Source organism: Excalfactoria chinensis, chromosome Z (genome assembly GCF_039878825.1).
Source record: "Excalfactoria chinensis isolate bCotChi1 chromosome Z, bCotChi1.hap2, whole genome shotgun sequence".
NCBI classification, from domain to species: Eukaryota; Metazoa; Chordata; class Aves; order Galliformes; family Phasianidae; genus Excalfactoria; species Excalfactoria chinensis.
Window position 1 is genome coordinate 30,244,491 of NC_092857.1, and position 21,606 is coordinate 30,266,096.

Sequence of the window (21,606 nt, forward strand, 5' to 3'; positions counted from 1 at the left end):
TTGAATCCCCTCCCCCCCCAATATTAATTGGAAGATGAAAAACATGAAAGGTTAATAGAAAAAACACCAAAATACTGAAAATATTGCTGGTCGATTACAATTCTTAAGCGGCAATTATACACAGCCATGATATGCTTTATAAATGTGAGATAAAGATATAACTGTCTAAAAAATCCATGATGTCACACTTTTTTTTCCCATCTGGAGTACAAAATATTTTGTCATAAAAATGGTAAAGATTTAAATGATAATAAATGCAGCAAAACAAGTGTAGTGATGTCAAATTTTTTTTTGTTGTTTTTGTTGATTTTTTGTATTTTTTTGTATTTTTTTTTTTTTTCATTTTTTAGATTTCAAGGCAAGGCACGTAATGTGGACATTATATTTTCGTGCAAATCAGGATTACTGGAAAGAGTATTTTAATTAATTATTTTTTAAGAGACATTGAGGCAAAATGTCTGCCCATGCACATTATATTTCTGTCAATATGTGAAATCTGTTGAACAAGGCTAACTTCTGAAAGCACCATGCAAGTTTTCAGCACCCTGTAATTAGACTTAGAGAGTGCATTATTTAAATAAATCTTATCCCCATCCTGGTATTACCAGTTTGTAAACAGTAAGCTTTGCGCTTTTGGCATGGATTTGCCTATCTCTTTGTCTCTATGATGCAGATTATACAGAAAAATATAAACCCTATGGGTTCTTGATGCAACCAGTAACTTTAAATAAATAAATTCTACCCCTTTTGTGGAGGCAGCAGCTAAACCAACATAAGTGCTGTGTTTTCATTGATTTATTTTTCTCAAGGACATGATTTGTCTTGATGTAATGCCTTTTAATGCCCTCAAAAACTGAGGGGAAAAATAAATTTGTTCAAAGTAAATTTTAATTCCTTTTTTAATCCCCTCAGTTTAGAGTCCAAGGGCTGAAGGACTTATAATGATGACCCCTTAGATACGACTTTAAATTGCACTTGCCTCTCTAAGTGTTTCTTTAGTGGGTAAAAAGTTTGCATTTTTTTGTTTTGTTTTTCTTTTTTTTTTTTTTTTTCTTTCTACTGTTTCATGAAAAGGTAACACTTTTACCTACACAGAGGCATTTCTTACATAGAGTATGTGTGTTCATTCTGATTGAAAATTTCAAGCTGGGTAACACACTAGAAAAGGCTGAGTCAAGGGCCAAAGTTTAATAAATCCATACTGATAACTAAAGGCTACAGAGCTTTTTTTTTTTTTTTTTTTTTTTTTTTTTCCTTTAAACATTTAGAAATCAGAGTGTTGAGAAAATGGCTGGCTTACAGCCCTTGTCCTCCTGCAAATCTGCTGCTGCTGCCTAGCCTTTGTTTTGTGAGATAACCAGGAATAGTGATCCCATGCGTAAACAACAAGAATACTAAACCAATAAAACTAGCTTATCATGCAAATATTAAGGCATCTAGAAAGTCAGTTAAAATATATTGTCAGAGACAGAACATCTATTTCCCAGCGGACTTCATATAACAAAGGCTACTTAGCAGGAGCTGCGTTCTACCCATCAGTGAAATATCATCGACCCTTTGTATGTCATTTCAGTTTCAACCATAAGGGAATTAGTGATTGTAAGTGCTGCAATTGCTGGTCTATTTTTTCTTCGTTCTTCAGGTTCTTCTCTCATCCTGTCTTCCTTCCTTTTTTTTCTTTTTCCAAATTTTTCTTTTTTATTTTTTTTTTCCCCTCAGTTGCTGGTTTCTGCTTGAAGGAAAGGCTCTCCAATTATGTTCAAACCATAATTTGGGACATTTGTCGGCAGGATCGGTGTCCTGTTTGATACTTGAAAAGGAACCAAGCTAGCCCAGGTACCAGGACTGTTGAAAAGGGGGAAAGGGACAAGGAGAGAGAAATAAAAAAAAAAAAAAAAAAAGAAAGAAAGAAAGAAAGAAAGAAAGAAAGAAAGAAAGAAAGAAAAGAAAAAGAAACACAAATTAGACACTTTGCAAAAATTAGAACACAGAGAATTTGAATTAGGATAAAACCAATATTCGATATCAATACCACTACTTAAGACAAAAAGAGAAACCAAAATTGTGAATATTGCTTGAGATTCAACTTTGTGGGTCTCTTTGCAGAAGTACAATTTATTTGAACTAAAAATCTCTGTTCCTCTCAATTGCAGGCAGTGTTACTGCTGACTTACACAAAGTAGCCTGCTGATTTATGAAAGTTACCCAAAGAGGCAAATATATGGAGAAGACACCACTAAACCGTATATGCGACACTGTTTGACACTCTGCATGTTATTTAAGTGCTGTTGAAATTTATTACAGCGTACAAGTTTTCTCATTTCTGTAAAACAAAATAAAGCTCAGTGCTTACGTTTCCTGTGCAATTTCCTACTCTTTTTCAAATCAGCAACTTACATCATTCCAATACCAAGGTATGCCTGTGAGGTGTATGAGTCACCATTAGAACACAGAGCTTAGGCTACAACATTTCTAATATTAGAAAAAATAATAATAAAAAGTTCTTGGTTTTGTTGTGTGGTTTTGTTTTTGTTTTTACAATTTATTACCCCCCAATTACCAGTGTCCATAACAAAAGGGCTCTATCATGTAAATACCTGTTATGGGTCACAGTGGGTACCCTAAATTTTTCAGCAGAAGTCAGAGTAAGAAAATATTTTCAAAGACAATTCCATTACTTAAATCAGCATGCCAAAAGCGCCATGTCATTGATGTGCTTATATCCCAATGGTGTTCACACCTTTAAGAGGCACAGAGTCTCCTAGTGGGTTCTCCATTCATCAGGATTTGCAAGAAGATCACTTAAAGACAGGCTTCAGCTGCTGCTTTTCAGTAGCCAGAGCAAACCCTGAGCATCCTTTTCCTTCGATGTCTGCCTAGCACCTCAGAAATAAAGGGCTTTTTAGAAATTCCAGTCAAGTTTATTCATGAGAAAAGCTGCATCTTTATGTTGGCAATAATTGCCAGATAAGTAGAAACAAACATATTGTGCAAATCCATACTTCCTGTGCATTTTATTGTAGCAAATGTTTATCTTCACTAGTTCTTTCCACAGACACAACAGTTTACTTAAGAACACACTTTGGCATTAAACTGAGATGTTTCATTACTACATGTCTGAAGACTTCAGTCTCTGACATGTTTCTTAAAAGATGGACACTGAAAGCTTTCTTCCTTCTCCCTCCATGGTAAACCTTTTGCACCACTTTCTCTCTGAAGGAGCATGTGCTCATTTATATGATCCTCTGAGCAACTGTTCTCTGACTACTGAAGAAAGGGATGAACAGGGGACATATTCCTTGGTTGATTTATACCGAAAACAGTGGAAACAGCTTCTGTTATGTACTTCTGTTTGATGCTTTCTACACCTCTTTATACCTGCTAGTTTACTATTCTGATTCCTAACAATTAATTTCAAGTTCTCTGATTTAGACATCAAAAAGGTGGGAAGTTTCACAGACCAGACCTGCTTGTCTCCATCATGGTCAAATTCAGAAGAGAGCAGAAGTCTTTTTTTTCCTCAGGGAATTGTAAGAAATATGAGTATCTAAAATGTCTGAACTAAAAAGAATATTCAGTAGCTTTGTTCACCATTGTGTCTGTTCTTGTAAGTTACCCTAAAATCTGAGTAATTAAAGAAATCTTGTAGTTATTTTCAAAATGAAAGATCAACAAATATATTCAATTATAGATTTTTCTTTTCCTTTTCCTTTATTTATTTATTATTATTATTATTTTAAGTACTTATTTTTTTTAAGTTACTTCTAAATATCTTATTTTCTGCGCTTCAAGAAATAATCCCTTTTAGAAACTGAAAAATCGCAGTTACACAACAAATCTTAAAATATTCACAAAGTCTTAAAGCAATTTATACATAAAAGATTTGTCCAATATGACTTGATGAAAAGATTATGGTTTTAAAAAATGTTCAGTACCAGAACCTCGTTTAAGAGGCTTAATTGTTTCAATTTATTCTTCATCTTCCTTCACAATTTGTTTGACAATGCATTTCTTGTTCCTTCCTCTTTGGATTTCAGTGATGTTAAGAAGTAAACTATGAAATAACAGACACAAAACAAATCATTTCCAAGCACAAGGATTTCTAAAGATAGGAACTGGTAATAAAGAAAAGAAGAAGAAAAAAAAACCAAACAGATTTGTTTGCTTAGGATCTGTCTGAGTACATATTTTACAGCATATAGTGCTTTGCTGTCCTGTTACACAGGATTTACAGAGTTTATCCACTTCAAACAAAACAGAACATTAACTTAAGAAATGTAAATTTTCTGTGATGTCAGGATGGTATTTAAGCAATTTCTGTTGCAAAGGCTAAATACACTGCTTTCAGGTTATCTTTATAGAGAATTACAGTGTGCTTCAGTGATTGGATATATATGTAACATTTTTTTTCCTCTTTTTTAAAGTTTTAAACCTAATGGCTACAGCTGGTGAAAGAAAGCAGTCACTGCTGACAAGGAACAAATCATTATTTGTAGCAGTTCTCATAGGAGAAAGAGGTCTTGATTTTTTGGAAAGTGCTCAATAAAATAAATCACAACAAGTGGCTAATTGGATTGCTGTTGCCATATGACTAGCAAATTTAATAGGTATGTTTCTTTAAACCTTCCAGCCCTTCCCTTCTCCCTTCCCCCCACCCCTCCACCCCCCCAGCCTCACATTACGACCATCTCAAAAATGCAGCATGAAGTAAATTTGTCAGTGCTGCTTATGAATCCTCAGGGAGCAATAAATTTCCTACGTTAACACTATGCAGATCTCATCTGACTTCAGGAAGCCTCTGGCTCGCAAGTGGCCAGCTGCCAGGGCAGAGCCACCTGCTGCCCGCCACGGATAACAGTGAGGGTATCTATAGTGCTGGGACAACATGCTGTCCAAGTGCTGTGGCTGGAAAAGCAACTGTTTTGGAAGCTCTGATGGCAGACCCAAGTGCCTGCTCTGGCCTCAGCTTCTAGGACAGCGAGGCAGGACAAGCCCTCCTGCCAGTCCATCAGCACTTCCCTCTGGCACAAGGAGTGTCAAGGCCTGGTGAGCTTGGCTTGTACTTCAGAAATCAAACTCATCATGCTGCCCTTTGATGTGATCGTCTCTGGGGATCTTCCCATCTTTCTATCACTGCCCAATGTATAGGGCAGGGAAAAGAGGAAACCCAAGTGAAAATTACTGAGATAAAAAGCACCAATGAAGCACTAATTAAAAGATGTTCTGAGAACAGCTATGATGCAAGTTATAATGGATAACATATCTGCAAAGCTGTACATATACTGTTGTCTATCTGGTATGCCCACTTATCCCACCTATATCATCACATTTACAGTAAATTTAATTGTACTTTCAACTATATATGGGTCACCACCTGCTTTATAATTCCCTAGTACTTCTGTGTGCAGTTAACTGTTGGCCCCAGTCAAGGTTTCCCACCACTTTTTCTCAAACCTGCTTTGAAAAGATTTTCTGCAAGAATCAAGGAGTTCAGCTTCTACCATGTAAACCAACTACAGAGCAGAGCTTCCTAACAAAGCCAGCTACTGCTGACTGCAAAGCCTGGGTGCCATACACATGGCAACAGTGGGAAGGGAGGGAATACCTTTCCCATTACCATGCTATTCAACCATACATGTTCCAGGTAAACTTCCAGTCCTGAATTTCATAAAACCAAACACCATCTCTCTGTTCACTAAGAACCCCTTCACAAAAGAAGAGCAAGGCAAGCCAAAAATCTTTGAATTGCCAAGGGCATAGTGCAGCTAGTTGTCCTAGTAGAAGTTAATGAGACATCCCTCCATCCACTTGGCTCCTCCTCCTGATAAAAAAAACCTTCATGTGTCTGGCTGGAATAAAGCAGGTCCAATCCATGATCTGTGATTCAGACTGATAACCCCTGAGAGAGTATGGTTTGCAAGAATTTTCCTGGAGCATTACACCATTACAAGAAACAGTATTCTCTCACTAGACTATCAGATGTATTATACAGTCAACATTCCCCCTCAATTCACAGCAAGTATAATTTATTTATTTGTTCAAATGTAATGCAACAGCAAAGAAAAATTCTGTAAGCATCCTAGAGAGTAAACGTTCTCCATTACAGTTTTCACATGTTAATTCAATCAAGATTTAAAAGATTTATCTTTTAAAGATAATAATTGCTTTTTCAAGAAACTCTCAGAAAGGTATTACTGGAACGGACTACCAGCATTTTATATATATACCATCCACTTCAGAGGTTATAATAAAATAAGGAGTATAATAACATTAAACAATTAACTAAATACAATAAAAATAAGTCCAATCAGACTTGGGTAAATCTGAAGCACATTAAGATTCTTACTTTCCACTAGTTAAAACATTTTCAAAAGCCTCAAAGTCTGTAGGAATATTTAATCATTTGGAAGGTGTACCTAAATCAATATTTCCTTCTTGTGGTTTTACTATCCTGTGCATCAACATACTAGCTCATGCAAGGTAAACTAGACCATGTCAGGTCAGTCTTTAGGCAGAAGAGGTAGAAATGCCTTTAATGTTGAGACACATGGCACTACTGAGTCACCAAGCAAGGCTTTTCAGTCTCAACATGGAGCAAGTACTCAGTCACGGAACTAAAGGGAACTCTGCTATTTCAAATTTTTAACATTCATATGAACTCTGGAAAAATCAATTGTGTTAGTATCCGTGCCCTGGCTAAATTCCAGCTTGTACATTTCTTCAAAATGAAAAACAAAAATCAACAAAAACCAACCTCTTGAGCATCTACTTAATGTGGTACATCTGATATTCTCCATTCTAAATGAGTATTTTCAGTCAAAGAGCTGCCAAATTTCACTTCCAACATGAGCATTTATTTCAAGAGATATATTAAATATATTTCATCTTAATTCAGGAAGGCATTTAACAGTTTAGCAGGGCACATACCACCCATCTAGCAGATGTAAGAGGTAGAGACCCACTGATTTATGTCCAGAGGATGGAAAAAAAAAAAAAAAAAAAAAAAAAAGAAAAAAACACAGACCAGGTTGAGGCCACAGATCCCACCACTGTTAAAAAAAATCAGCAGGACAGGTAAGGCCTTGAGAAATTGTGTGTCATTCAACACTCTGTATCACCTTTTCAAATGCTGAGACAGGGCTGAAGAAGGATGGGAAATATGCACATGCATCTGAGGGTCTATCACTGACAGGAAAGTCACCTCCCATAGAGCCAAATAATAGAGAATGTGGGCTTGGGTTAAGAGAGACTGTTAGGTTCCCTAAAAAAACAACAGAATCTCCACTTTCAGGTAGACTTATCAAATCAAGAAGAAAATAACTATAGGGATTTAGAAAATGATTCATTTGAAGTCCAAACAAAATTTTTTATTTTTCCAAATTTATTATGATTCACTCTTCTCTAAATGTCAGCAGAGATACTTGTAAACTTAATCACAGTCTCCTCATCCTCTTCCCCTCAGTATTTTCATTTGTAATGTTATGGTCATTATCTTGCTATGTATAAAAATTTGTCTGAATTTTTATTTATGAAATTGGCATGAATGCTGTTCAGTTTAATTAGTAAGATGAAAGAAAGAAGGAGAAGAAGGAAGGAAGGGAGGAAGGAGGGGAGAGAGAGGGACGGGGGGAGGGACGGAGGGAGGGAAGAAGGATAAAAGCAAGGAAGCAAGGAAGGGAGGAGGGATGGAAGAAGGGAAGAAGGGAGAGAGAGGAGGGGAGGGGAGGGGAGGGGAGGGGAGGGGAGGGGAGGGGAGGGGAGGGGAGGGGAGGGGAGGGGAAGAGAGGGGAGGGGAGGGGAAAAGGGAGAGGAGGGAAGGGGAGGGGAGAGAAAGGAGGGGAGAAGAGAGGAAAAGGGAGAGGAGGGGAGGGAAAGGAGGGGAAGGAGAAGTGGAAGGGAAAAGGGAAAGGAAAGAGGAAAGGGAAGGGGAAGTGGAAGGGGAAGAAAGGGGGGGAGAAAGAATAAAAATAAAAATAAAAATAAAAATAAAAATAAAAATAAAAATAAAAATAAAAATAAAATAAAAATAAATAAAAATAAAAATAAAAATAAAAATAAAATAAAAATAAAATAAAATAAAAATAAAAATAAAAGAAGGGGAGGGAGGGAGGGAGGGAGGGATGGAGGGAGGGAGGGAGGGAGGGAGGGAGGGAGGGAGGGAGGGAGGGAGGAAGAAAGGGAGGGAGGGAGGGAGGGAGGGAGGAAGAAAGGGAGGGACGGAGGGAGGAAGAAAGGGAGGGAGGGAGGGAGGGAGGGAGGGAGGGAGGGAGGGAAAGAAAAAGAAAGAAAGAAAGAAAGAAAGAAAGAAAGAAAGAAAGAAAGAAAGAAAGAAAGAAAGAAAGAAAGAAAGAAAGAAAGAAAGAAAGAAAGAAAGAAAGAAAGAAAGAAAGAAAGAAAGAAAGAAAGAAAGAAAGAAAGAAAGAAAGAAAGAAAGAAAGAAAGAAAGAAAGAAAGAATAAGAAAGAAAGAAGGAAAGAAAGAAAGAAAGTTGAAAAAAAAAAAAATGCTTCACAGCTTCAGAAGCATCACTTTGAGATAAGATGATGCAGAAATAGGAAATTGGAAACTGGAGTAACCAAGGGGTTAAAGATACAGTTTACACTTGGGAATTCACTATAATATGCTCCTCCTCTACTTAGATTGCTGCCAAAATCATCTGACAGGAAACATAAGATTAAGTTTGTCCTACCTAAGTGAACAAAGAGTGCTCAGAACAGGCAACCAGTTCACTGCAGAGCGGGAACTTTTCTAATCCTGCAGGAATCTGAAATGCTGCTCAGAAAATATTACTGAAGTTGTTTTCTTTACTTTAACATCTTGCTTCTGGATCATCTCATTCATTTTCATCACACCACAGTTCTTGCTACTTTCCCCATAAAGGTTAACTTAAAGCTCCAAACATAATCATGTGGAAAATGGACATTATTGATTCCTATGGTCCATTGTTCCCCCATTCTAAGTCCCTGAAGTTCAAGTTCAATCTGGAATTACATCATGTCTGGTTTCTCCTGGTTACCAGACGGCTTGAGACGTGACCACAGCTACAGAAAAAACAAACAGGCTTCTTCACGCTTCGGCTCCCCTATCGATTCAAACATAAACTTTTTTCTTTCTCTCAAGTATGCTTCAAGTATGGAGCATGGTTAATTTAGAGATTAAGTTCCAAATTAGATTATCTAATGGCATCTTAATGGATTGCTGACCCATTTCCTGTGGGATGGCAGCATGCAAGTCTGGCTTGAATACAATTAATTTCTTAGGAAATGTTCTGAAGATGTTTGCCTAGATGGAGAGGAAACATAATGTTCTGAACTTCTTTTTGTATTAAAGAGTTGGGCAAAGCTATTAGAGTTAGCAGTTTAAACTAGTAAAGATCAGCAATCTCTAGGTTTTCTTTCTATGAATATTTTTTACAGTCAGAACACTTTCGTGTTTCTGTTCTTAAATTCCAACGCTTGAATTGATATTTCTCTTCCAAAATATTGCCCAAGGCAGAAAGGGGAAGGGGAGGAGGGGGGTGGACATGAACTATTGCTCTAACAGGTGTCTGTCTTTACCAAAATGTGCTTACTGAAGCAATGCCGCTGACTGTTACTTTAGCTTTGTTTGCTGGATTCCAAACACAGAGAAGATACTATGAGATAAAAGCAATTCACACCCATTCTCATTTACCCTCCAACTTCCTCCATTTTTGTCTTCTTTATCCACACTATTACCAATAAGCTACAAATGATCCTGGGAGAAAATCACTGCATGGAAAGTGAAGCATTTGATGTACCCTCATAGCTAGAGCAGGAAAGGAAGTTCAGTATTCTGAGAATAGAGCTCTCCTCAGCATCTCCAGGAACAAAACAGCTGTTGTACTGTACATATGTGTCAAGATAACAGGCTGAAAGCAGGAAATGCAAATCTAGTGCAGACGCCTGAGTAGTGTAAATGTAATGTTAAAGTTGCAGTTAACCCGTAAAAGTAGCAGAGATTGTAATATGAATAATAGTTATCTGTATTGTGTAAAATTAATAAGAAAAATCTTTAACAATATTTGAGCTCAGCAATGAAGCTTTGTTTACAATCTGTGAAAGACCTGCTAATATTTCATACGCTATGAAAGAGCCTCATGATTCAGGAGTTACTGTTCATGAACTGAGATTCAAGCTCATATTATCAAGCTTCCTACCCAATACATAGACACGCTTTCTCGCTCTCACTCATGTCTCAGGTTTATTTGTCGCATATGCTTTTGCTCTCAGTTAGTGACCAAGACTGCATTTTTCTAACTGAACTTCACAGATTTTCATAATTTCCCCTTGCATTGTCTCTACAGAAATATTACTACAGAAGCGTTGTTACAAAGAAAGAAGGAGTATTTTTAATGATTTTTGAATATCTTCTTCATATGTACAGCAAAATTGACCTAAATTATCTTAATAGAGCTTCAATCCACTATCTACTATGTGTTCAGAGTTCAGTAGGTATAGCAAAATGTCTTGACAGGCAGCTAGTAATAAGACAAAGAGCACAAAGATAACAGGCATTTTCTCATCTTCTGCTCTCCCTAAGTTCTGTACATGTCAGTCACCAACCATGTCCCGTTACAAAGCTTTCAGCTTGGTCACTTCCACTACCTGATTTCTGTGAAGACAAGACAACTGATATTCAGCCAACATTTCGTCTTTCATGAAGTCAATGACTTTTCTGAAAACAAGTGTATTTAAAATAACCATAGAAGCCTACCGTAAAAGGTCAGATTGAGCACCATCTAAATGAGTACTACAAATTTGAGGGAATCATACAATGAAACGAGTCAAACAATTTTCTATGATAAAGTTTGGCTGTCCAGACTAGATTATCTGCTAGTAAGAAACAATTCTTCTTGCAATCCATTGATGCCCACTGGAGAATCTGTGATGCAGCTCATCTGGGAACACTTTTGTCCACTGGTAGGACCAAATTGGCAAGTAACACTCCAGAAGCTACCTGCAAAGCAGTTTTGTGTATAAAGATCAGCAGATAATGGAATGTTTGATTTCACAATCAAGGTTTCCTTGGTCAATACCTAGAATTTTCTCCCCCTTTTTTCTCTTTTCAACTAAGGCTCATATGTGCTAAGTGCTGAATTAAAAAAATAATAATAATAAAAAAAATAAAAAAATAAATATATATATATATATAAAGATTTACCAGGACAGTGCTTTAGCTGGGATAAATATTAATTGCATTAAATGGGGCAAAAGAAATTAATGATTTAAACCTTTCAAAGATTTTTCAATATAGACACTTGTGAGATGATTTCCCAATGCCTGTCAATGCCCTGAGGAAGCAATACTCTTTGCAATAGGAGAATAAATCACCACCACCATTGTCACACAACCCCCCCTTCTCCCAAGCTAAAGTAGCACAGTTCGAATTCACTCTGGACAGTACACTGAAAACTGTGATTAGGATTTACAAGGTGAATCATCGCCTTTGTGGAGGTGAGGTGAATCCATTAACTAATTTTCCATTGTGCTGTGATCAACATAGGTCACTCTGAAACTAATGCCTCCTTTTTATTTTCATGGAAACTATAACAGCTACAAAGAGCACAACTTTGATACAGAAAATTCTCATCTGCAAAACACTATGTTTCACCATAGTCACCACCATTAGCTGTGTATTTTCACCAGCAAAGAACAAGAGCATGCATGCTGTGCTTGTAACTATCTGCATGGCCATCCAGAGGATGGCTTGTCTTTCATAATGCTGTTGTCAGTGCTGCAACATACCACACAGTACCTGACTGTGCTCACATACACTGTTTGGCCCGCATCAGCGTTCAGCAAGCATCAGTGAATGTCAATGGGTGCCATTTTTCCCGCATGGAGGAATTCATTTCTAAACCTTTGCTTTATACATGTCAGACGCAGTTCTGTCAGATGCTGCCATCTGTCACACAGCAACAAAATGTAATGCAAAACTGGTGGAAAGGTCCTCTACTTCCATATCACCAACATCCACCTCTGGTTTTGTAGACCAACATAATAAAATAGGAGGCATTACTTAGAGAGCAACCATTGTATAATGGAAGATATGATTACACTTTGCTTTTGCACAACAGATTTTCTACATAAATATTATTTCAGAAAAAAAAAAAATGTAGAAAGAAAAAGTAAAGCAAAAATAGTTAAGGCACCTGAACTTCAAATTTGTTAACAGCAATAATTTTTCAAATTTTATCATTAATACACTCAAAAAATCCAAAAAAATATAGAAATCCATAGAATAATACAGTATATCAGAAATAATTTTGTAAAGAAAGATTTTACACATACACACTCATACTGACATACACAGACTATCCAGAATGACCTATACTGTCATAAGCACGCAAACATCTTAGAACTATTTAAAATTATCTTGAGTAGGTAATACATCATTTCACAGGCTCCCAAACTGCATGCTTCATATCTACACCCCCCACTAATAGCTGCAGATAGTTCTGCACATGAAAGAGCTGAAAAGCAGATGTATCACAATTATGCTGATTTATTTACAAATCTATTTAGACAAACACATCCCTACTGTTATCATCACTCATCATATATCAACAGATGTAAGGAATGAGTAATTGATTAATGTCCCAAAATCGTGGTTGGGAGGGGCCTTCTTTTTCTCCCCAGGGGAAAGGTTGTGTGGGGGCTTCTTTTTCAAGTTTATGGGTATTTTGCTTGTTCGTACAAAAATAATTTGTGGAAATTGATCCTAATTATTCAGGGATTTTATTTAGAAATAAGGTTATGTCTTACCTTCATGTACATGTAAGTGACCTAAATCTAAACCAGCTGATTAGTCATAAAAATCTCTATTAATAGTATGGTTATTAATTGTCCAAAACCACCGCCATCTCAGATATTTACCATTATCCATGTCTATATGGCTCAGAGCACTGTTTTCTTAGCATTAAGTCCCCCAAAATAAGTCCCTTAATTATGCAAATGACATTTTCATTGTTAAAGCCTGAAATCAGCATTCCCTTAAATCTGTAAACCTTTTGCAGTTGATAGAACAGTATCGTCACTCCAGATGATTATTAAAGTTGTCCTAATTTCACCTTATATCAAAGATAACCTAAATGTGTACTGGAGAAATGTTACACAAATTTTGATCAGATGCTGTCACATATTCCACTGGCAGCCTGGTAAAACAGATACTATAGCTCAATGTAAAATTTTTTAATGTGGTGTAGGGGTGGAAATAATTAAAATGTTACCTTTGCCAAGTAATTCCCAATGTATCCTCACTGGCACTGGGGTATAAATGCCTGCCGTTTTGATTCATGGTCCAGTCACAAATCCTCAGCTGTCAATTGAAACCTAGCAGTCAGATATGGATCGAGCAGTACTACAGTTTTTAGTATTTAAATGAATGCATGCAAAATAGTATTGTACATGGCAAAAGCCTTACTTTCTCAAGAAGTAATATTAAAAAAAAAAAAAAAACGAACAAAACAAAAACAAACAAACAAAACAAACAAAAATAACTTATTCTGAAAAATAAATGTCTAGAGATTTGCTTAAGATAATGCTACTTTTATATGCTTCTCTATTAATAAAGCATAAAAGAGTAACTAGTGTTTAGCACATAACAATTAGCCATTATTAGATTACAAACTGAGCTGGAATAAAAGGAAATGTTAATATTCAATAGTGAAATATTTTAAGAAAGAAAATAAAAATGCCGTTTTCTCTAAGCAATGCTCTAAGTCACGTATTAAGGTCTAATGTAGTGAATATCATGTAGCATGCATTTTGTGAAACACAGAAGACATGCAATTTATAGAAATATTGTCCAAATTAAACAATCTGTATGTCCTTATCTTTCTATTTAAGAAGGGTAAAGGTATTTTGCAACTGAAGTTTATTAATTTAGTGTTACTGAGAGCAGTTTTACTTAGCAAGAGGTGATAAAATAATCTAATCTTGTTTTAGACTCAGAATAACAGCATTTAAAATACTTTATTGCTTTTTGGTATAATGAAGAATGTACTAAATGTAATCTGAAGCAAATTCTTCCCAGATCCTCAAATCATCAGTTCTGCCTTCACGGACTATTCAAGAAACCCTGTATAGCTCTGCTTGTTTAACAGCTGCTCCATAGTGTTAGCAGATTTATTGAAAGGATATACGACTTATTTTTAAGTTTAAGAACATGAACTTATCTAGCTTGCAAAGAAAACAAATATTTTAACCCCAGTATAGTTATGCGATATTATAAACTGCTGTATTGTTACATACAATATAGAACTCTCAATTGAAGATAATGTTCTTACTGAATCTAATTACTTTAATTTTGGTTTTCTCGATTCAGATTTGGTCTTCAGAAAGCAGAAGTTACAGCAGAGAAACTACAGTATTTTCATAGGATCACAGTTACTTGGAACCTTTTCCTGAAAAATACAAATGCTAAGGACAAGACAATATTGCAGACTTGACCCTGTCTGGCTGATAGACTCATAAGTTTCCTGCTGTTAAGGTCTGAGAAATGGAAATGTTAGTCTCTGATATTTTCATAGGGATTGTTTCTTGTTTGTTATCTAAAGAACTCCAAGGGACCTTCTAAAGGCCATTAAAAGCATGACTAAACCACATGTAATTAAACAGAAAAGGAAATATGTATTCAAAAAGTTTGCTAGCAGTAACTGTGAATAATACATTAAACACATTTAAAGAAAGGACTAAGTAATCATTTGGTTTATTCATTATACAAAACAGTATTGTAAACCAAATTTCAATATGGAAGATATAGTAAAACATTGGTTTGGTTCCTTGGTATACAAATGCTGTACTCTCACTATTGCTCTTTAAGAATATTTTAAAGGCTTATAACCTAATTATAAAAACTCACTTCTCACTGAAATAAAAGACTGAACAATTTAAAAAAAAAAAAAATGTTTCTTCTTTCACAAAATATGAAATGTATGAATAAATGATAGTTGTCTGATAATAAGCAGAAAAATATTAATACCCTAACCTTAGTGTTACAAAAAAATTTATGCACTTAGGTCTAGTTCAAAAATCAGGCAAGTACTTAGTTTTCAATAGAACCTGACTGCGTTTGCAATATCAGGAAAGCAGTTTACACTACATTTTAATAAAATCATCTCCTGCACTAAATTGTGATATTTTTCCCACAGTATAAATGAAAACTTTCCATGTGTGCAGCTAATGCATTAAAGTTATCAGTAAGAATTCCAAAAAGAGCTTTTCAAATCTGTGTCATTAGTGTCTGTTAGTACTGGCATACATCATATTAAATACAATCATACATAGCACAACACCAACACATACACATATAAATGCTGATGTGATAGTTATAGAATGCATACATTTTACATATGCTATAGACCTACTGCATGCACATACATATGTAGATTAATGTTGGATGAAATCTATAAATAGTGTAAAGTGTAGTGCTTTTTGTTGCACCAGCTATGCCTCCTTGTAGTACTGTCAACACAAACCACTGCTGGTCTGCCTGATAATTGCATATATGAAAAGCAGGATGGCATCAGCTGCACTTAAAACCACTTTCCCAATGTTACATTCTGTTGCTTCACATTCCTCTGCAGGCTAACATAACTGTGGTGTTGTCTTTAAAAGCTAACCTGCCAGGAAAATGGTTTTCTTTTTTTTCAACCTCACATAAAATTTCCTCTCACAAATCACTGCTGCCTGGAGACCATGATGTCTAAGAAAACGGTCCAAGATTTAGAAATATACATTTGAAAGTATTTGGAAATATCCCTTTCAAAGTCATCTGCATCCCTCACGTGCTGTTGAGTGCTTTTTGGGTAAAAGGTCTGGAAGGGCTTAAAAGGCCTCAGTGAGCCCTGCCTGCATTTGACGGAAGATGTCTGCTTACAGCAGCAGCAGGAGCACTGCCCTTGGAAGACATCCAGACAGCCCAGTAGAGAAAGCCCGGGAACATGGGCCTAACGTGAGTACCTAGCTTTGGAAAGATGTGGGGCACTTCAGTACAGTATTTTGAGCACTACGTTTTGTCTGGAGTCATGCTGAAAGCTTTCTGGCCAGTTGCAGTCCTCGGAGTAAACTGACTGACTTCTAAAATTATACCACAGTGTTAACTGGAGATGAGAAGGCAATTCACTCTCACCCGCAATAAGCCACCTAGGAGATGTTTGGAGCAGGAAATATGAAAGGGAGAGGCAGGAAACTAGTTGCAGTCTGCTTGAGAAAACTTAGATTCCTTAGGAGAAGGACTTAAGAAATAGTCCTCATGAGACAGTTAATAAATGCTGAAAAACATGACTAACTTTCTCATAAATATGCTGTGGATGCAAAATAAATGACTGGATTTTACCACTTGTGATGTGGCAGAAGCCCCTCCTAGAAGCCTGCTGGAAGTGGCCTGCACTTCAATCCCATAGCTTCGCCATCTCCAGGCAGGCAAGCAACAGTAACACCTACCCACAAAATATGATCAATGAATTTTTATTTCTCTCTCACTTAACCCACAGGAAGAAAGAACATTGATATGTATGCTGAGGATCAAAAGTGTGCCCAGCTTTGCAGTAGATGGGGAAACCTGACATGAAGCCTAAGCTTACCCCAGTGTGCGGAGCAGTGTGTGGAGTTTGCAGTCCCTGGGATGTGCCCTTGCTTGTCAAGTAGCAGGGAGCTCAAAGCCTGCCGGAAACTGCACCACCTGGCCTACAAATAATTCTCCAGAAAGCAGTGCAACTCCCTTACTAATTCAACAACATCATGGAAAGGGGCCAGAGGCCCAGGTAGCAATGGAGTCAAGCGCTACCTCCCTACTCCTGCTTTGCCCTCTGTAAAATACAGGGAGAGTGATTTTTATTTTGTTTTTTTTTCCAGTGCTTTCCAGTACTTTGAGACAAACAAATATGAAGCCCTAGCCAAGCCTTGCTGTATCTACCTTTTCAGTTTGAACTGGGCACCTTCCAAGTACAAGTCCTACAGACTTTTAACTAGGCAAATCTTACCTACATTATAATCCCACAGTCAACAGCCCAATCTTTAATCATCTGAATAATTTCAGGGGTTAATATTTAAGCAGGTTTTGTATTTTCCTATTGAAAAGAGTGGCCCATCAAATACTAACATTCATTTCAAGCCCCTGTGATTACTAGTGAAAATAGGTACGTATCTTGGAGACTGTAGTGTGGGATTTTGCCATAGTTTCTGTTAGTTGGAAAAAAGCTCATAAAGCTGAACATTTGCATATTGTCATTGTTTTGGCTGAAACTTCCTTTAAATGTGTTTCCTTTTCAGCAAGCATATGTGAAAACTGACCTCTTATCCATTTACATACCTCCCTGGTGTTCACATGGCCAAGTTTTACGTCAAACTGTCAATTATAATGAGGGACACAATAAGAGCAGCTTAAGTGTTGATAACCTGTTTCCTGGCTTTACTGAGAAGTTCTGATTGAGAGTCCACTTGTGCTGTTTCTTTCAGCTCTGCTGAAAGCAAAAGCAACATTCACCTAAAACATTTTAAAAACAGATACTTTGCTTTCAGTAGGCATTTAAATTTACAACTTTCATGATGGACAGAATGAAGAGAATCTCATTTTGATCTGTGGGATTCAGTAACTAAAGGATACATCTGGAAGGAACTACATCCTATCAAAGGAGCAGGGCAGTCTCATACTAGGAATCAAAAAGCTATCTGCAGCTTTCTGATTTTGCATTTAAGAGATCTCAAGTGTTTCTTATTACTGTGTACATCACAAATGTATCAGTCATAAACGTCATAGCTGTGTGAATATCATGCATACCACACAGAAACTCCAAGCTCTAGTGAAAACTATGCCATTTTGTTAATCAGTGCATAGACTGGAGGATTCTATCAGTTCACTGACAATCAGGGATGGCATTAGTTAGGAAAATTTACCATGACAGTAAAGTTTTAGAGTCTTTGTGTCCACAGACTTCCATATCTAACCTGTTCATATTTTCTGCTTTATAAATACAGTCAGGAATCACAGGCTCCAAGGTTCATTAAAATGAAAAAAAAATAAATAAAAAAAAATAAAAAAAAAATCAAGAAAGAAAATCTGTTAATTACATGTCATTACATGTCACAGAAATCTTATTCTTTGTGAATCTATCTGTGCTTCCAATAAATATAAGTGATGGTCTGTCTTGTGACCGTCCATCCATCTGTCCATCCATCTCTCAATGTTGCATTCACAGGTAAAGTCCTTGACTACTATTTTTGGCAACACTCTATGTTTAGAGTCAGAAACAGCACCAACCTTTAGCTGAGCATCTATAGTCTGAACTGAAAGAACTACCTCAGTTTTCTGGTTCTTCCTCTAACTTAGAAACTGTAGGTCCTCAGTAGATAAATAGGTAAACAGTGACCAAAACAAAGAAAGAATTGAGTGGGAGAAGATACTTCCCTACCATCGTGAAGATTATCCAACCTTACCTTTATGCATTGTTAGTTGTTTCTCAGCAAAGATGATGATCATTGAGCACTAGATTCACTTTCATAAAATAACCTCACCAACCACCAGAAGCAAAATTAAGAAAAGTGGTCTGACTTAGTTATAGTTCCTGCCACTTCCTTTCCCCTCACTAGGAATCTCTCCCTACAACTGCATTATCAACACTTGACAATTCTCAGAAGCTGATGCTGAATTGAGAAAAGCAAGCCAAGTAGTCATTGATGATTTGTTATAGACATTTTGGGGAAGTTGTCATCAGTAGTGATAATAATATGCTAAGACCAATATAACTTTATAGCTGCCACTTGAGCAGAATAATTATTTTTTAACTATTAATGTCGTCATATAGAAGTATCTGGCATGTCAAGTCAAGTAGCAGGAAGACCTATGAGTAAATACACCAGAAGTCAATCTGCAGAGTTACAAATTCTCATTAGATGCATGTCTTCCTGATTAACACAGCATGCTAGGTAATGCATACAACAGCATACTTTCGTAGTATCCAGATCACTAAAAGCAAACTGTAACCATAGGTGTCACTACATCTTTCAAAACTGTATTTAGTACTACCCATCTAAATGCAATTATTCCAGGTGGTTGTACTATATGTACATATGTATATACTATAAACATATACTATATGTACTATATGCATGTACTTTATTAGAAGTTCTAGCAAACTACTACTTTGCCAAAATGCTCTGTTAAGTATATTACAAACTGTATTTGTAACTTCTTAATGTATTGAGGTTACTGTACTTTATGTAGGTTACATTATGGTTTTTTTAACAACAGAAAGGTATTCAAGAGTAGATGCCAATATTTCTCATAACCAGAGAGAATAAATCTCCATAAAGACTCCTCCAATGAAGTAAAAAATGTGGTGGTGACAATATTTATTCTTGAAGGGTCAATGTATGTTACAGGGTATGGTGAATGCTTAAAGAACCTCCCTGGAACTAAAACCATTGCCTTTCTAATTTAGAATTTCTCTCAGCTAATACAAAATGATTGATTGCCTTTATTTCATGTACCTCTTGATTTTCCTTTCCATTCATCACAAGATGTTTTAAAGCAAATGCATTTAAAACTGGCCACAGGAAGAGTGGTCTCTTTTAAATTGTTATAAAGTAATGAAAGGACATAGTAAATCAATCTAATTCCTGCCTCACAAAGGATAACCTTTACTCTATTGAAGTTTTGACAATTTCAGTGCTGTGCCACACTTTCTGGGTAATAAACATATATGGCATCATCATCTTTGAGATCTCTTCAAGATTTAAGTGGGTGAAGGTGACTTATACGCACTTATGTGCTTGGACTTACCCACTTGGAAAAGCTTTATTGATAAAGCAGTCTCTTCTTTCACTTGGTTTAATGCATTGCACACTATTCTCTAATTTTCTACATATTTGTGTGTGTAACCATTTACACACACGTACATCAAACACACTTAGGCAAATGTACACCTATATTCGTTATGTAAGTTACAAAAGAATAAAGAAATCATAACAAAAGTGAAACCATAACACAATTTTTTTCAGTCTACTGGTCACCAACTGATGTTTTGGAACTAACATGGCAAGAGTATTAAGGAACATAATTCAGAATGGAGAACACTGGTTTCACACAGTGTTTATGAACTGTGTCAGAGACCTGACTTATTTTCACCTTTCACCTAAGCCACTTGGCCACACATTTTACCAAGAAAAGGTGTGTAAAATGTAGTGTAAGTGAACACTAATAACAGGGATTGCCCTCACATTTACATTCCTAAGATGCTGCTATAATCTCCAAATTTATTTGTCTACACAAAGCCTAAAATATGTTGGAAGCATGAAATAAGCATTATATAATGTACATGTAATAATCCCAGCCAACAGAAAATTGCTTTGCCACCAACTTCGAGGCATGTGAGAAGAAGCTTGTAATTCTTTCAGTGAACCTGGAGGATGGTGGAGTAGATTTAAGAGGTAGCGAATTTTAGAAAAAAAAATAATAATAATAATAATAATAATTGTCTATATATATGTGTGGAAAAAAAGCTAATTGTGCAAACTAACAGGGTGTTGGAGACTTTTCAAAGGATACTCTGTAAAATATCACATGAAAAAAAAAAAATAAAAATCCAGAAATAACAATGTACTTTTAAAAAAGAAAGATCTTGTGTGCGTATCAAATAAACTGTATATAATGACATTGTATAGCTTCAAAAATAATCACGTTGTAGTAACTATAACACATTTCATAATGCAGTGATCTTTAGAGTAAACAATACACCAGTGAAACAACTGATGGCAAAACCAGTTGATTTTATAATTTCGTAAGTGCATATAGCTGTTTCTGGGGAGATTCTGGTGGTTAACAAATAAGTTGGCAATGTGTCAACTGTCTTGAATATCATCTTTATGATTTTCTGAGATTTTCTTTTGCATGAATGATTTTCTTTTGCATGCGGTGACCTCAAAAGCAGCCATACTGCTACCTTGCCCTGGGATTTGGGTAGAGGGAGGGAGTCCCAGGCAAAGCACACATCTGCTACATCATGGCAATCATAGAAAAGACCAAGGGCCATTTAACAGCTCAATTTTTACAGCCACATTCACTATTTTCCTTGTAACATTTTAAATGGTGCTAATTTCAAACTCCTCTCCTGCTAAGATACAGGAGCAACACGAACACACATCATAAAATATGGTGAAGCTCTAAGGTGTTGGAATTTTTTCCTGTTATTATCAGTGTAGGGTTTCTGTGTTTCATGGCCTTGAAATTGACAGTGGATATTTTGTTTGTAAGCTATTATTAATCTTGGCTGTATATTTTCACAGTTTGGATAACCACTTCATATGCATTAAATTTGCAGTATTAACAAGATGTGAAATTTAAAATGTTTCCTGAAACATAAATGATATAAGAAACTAGAATAAAACCATGTTTTTATCACATTTGAGATGTGCAGATCAATGTAAACTTATTAAACTGGAAACTGGTATGTGTTGTACTGATAATTTATATTTAATTTTCTAGAAATAAAATGCAGAAATGTTGCCTTAAACATTTAGAAAATGCTTTCAATATAGTGTGAAAATAGTAAATTGAACTATTCTGTTTGAAAATTTTGCTTCTAAA

The 21,606-nt window shown here is 36.1% G+C and overlaps 1 protein-coding gene across 4 annotated transcripts in view; it reads right to left on the minus strand.

Moving 5' to 3' along the window:
• Window positions 1-354: 354 nt before the first annotated feature.
• The window catches only part of NFIB (nuclear factor I B), a 159,870-nt gene continuing 138,618 nt past the window's right edge, over window positions 355-21,606 (minus strand). For 2 of the 4 annotated variants that reach the window (XM_072359586.1, XM_072359585.1), the window contains exons 11-12: window positions 13,250-13,338; window positions 355-1,845 (exon numbers count right to left, since the gene is read on the minus strand). In XM_072359586.1, the coding sequence (XP_072215687.1) occupies window positions 1,716-1,845; window positions 13,250-13,338 (219 nt within the window). In that variant the 3' untranslated portion in view covers window positions 355-1,715. The remainder of the gene's footprint in view (window positions 1,846-13,249; window positions 13,339-21,606) is intronic. The other 2 variants (XM_072359588.1, XM_072359587.1) reach the window with 1 other exon arrangement.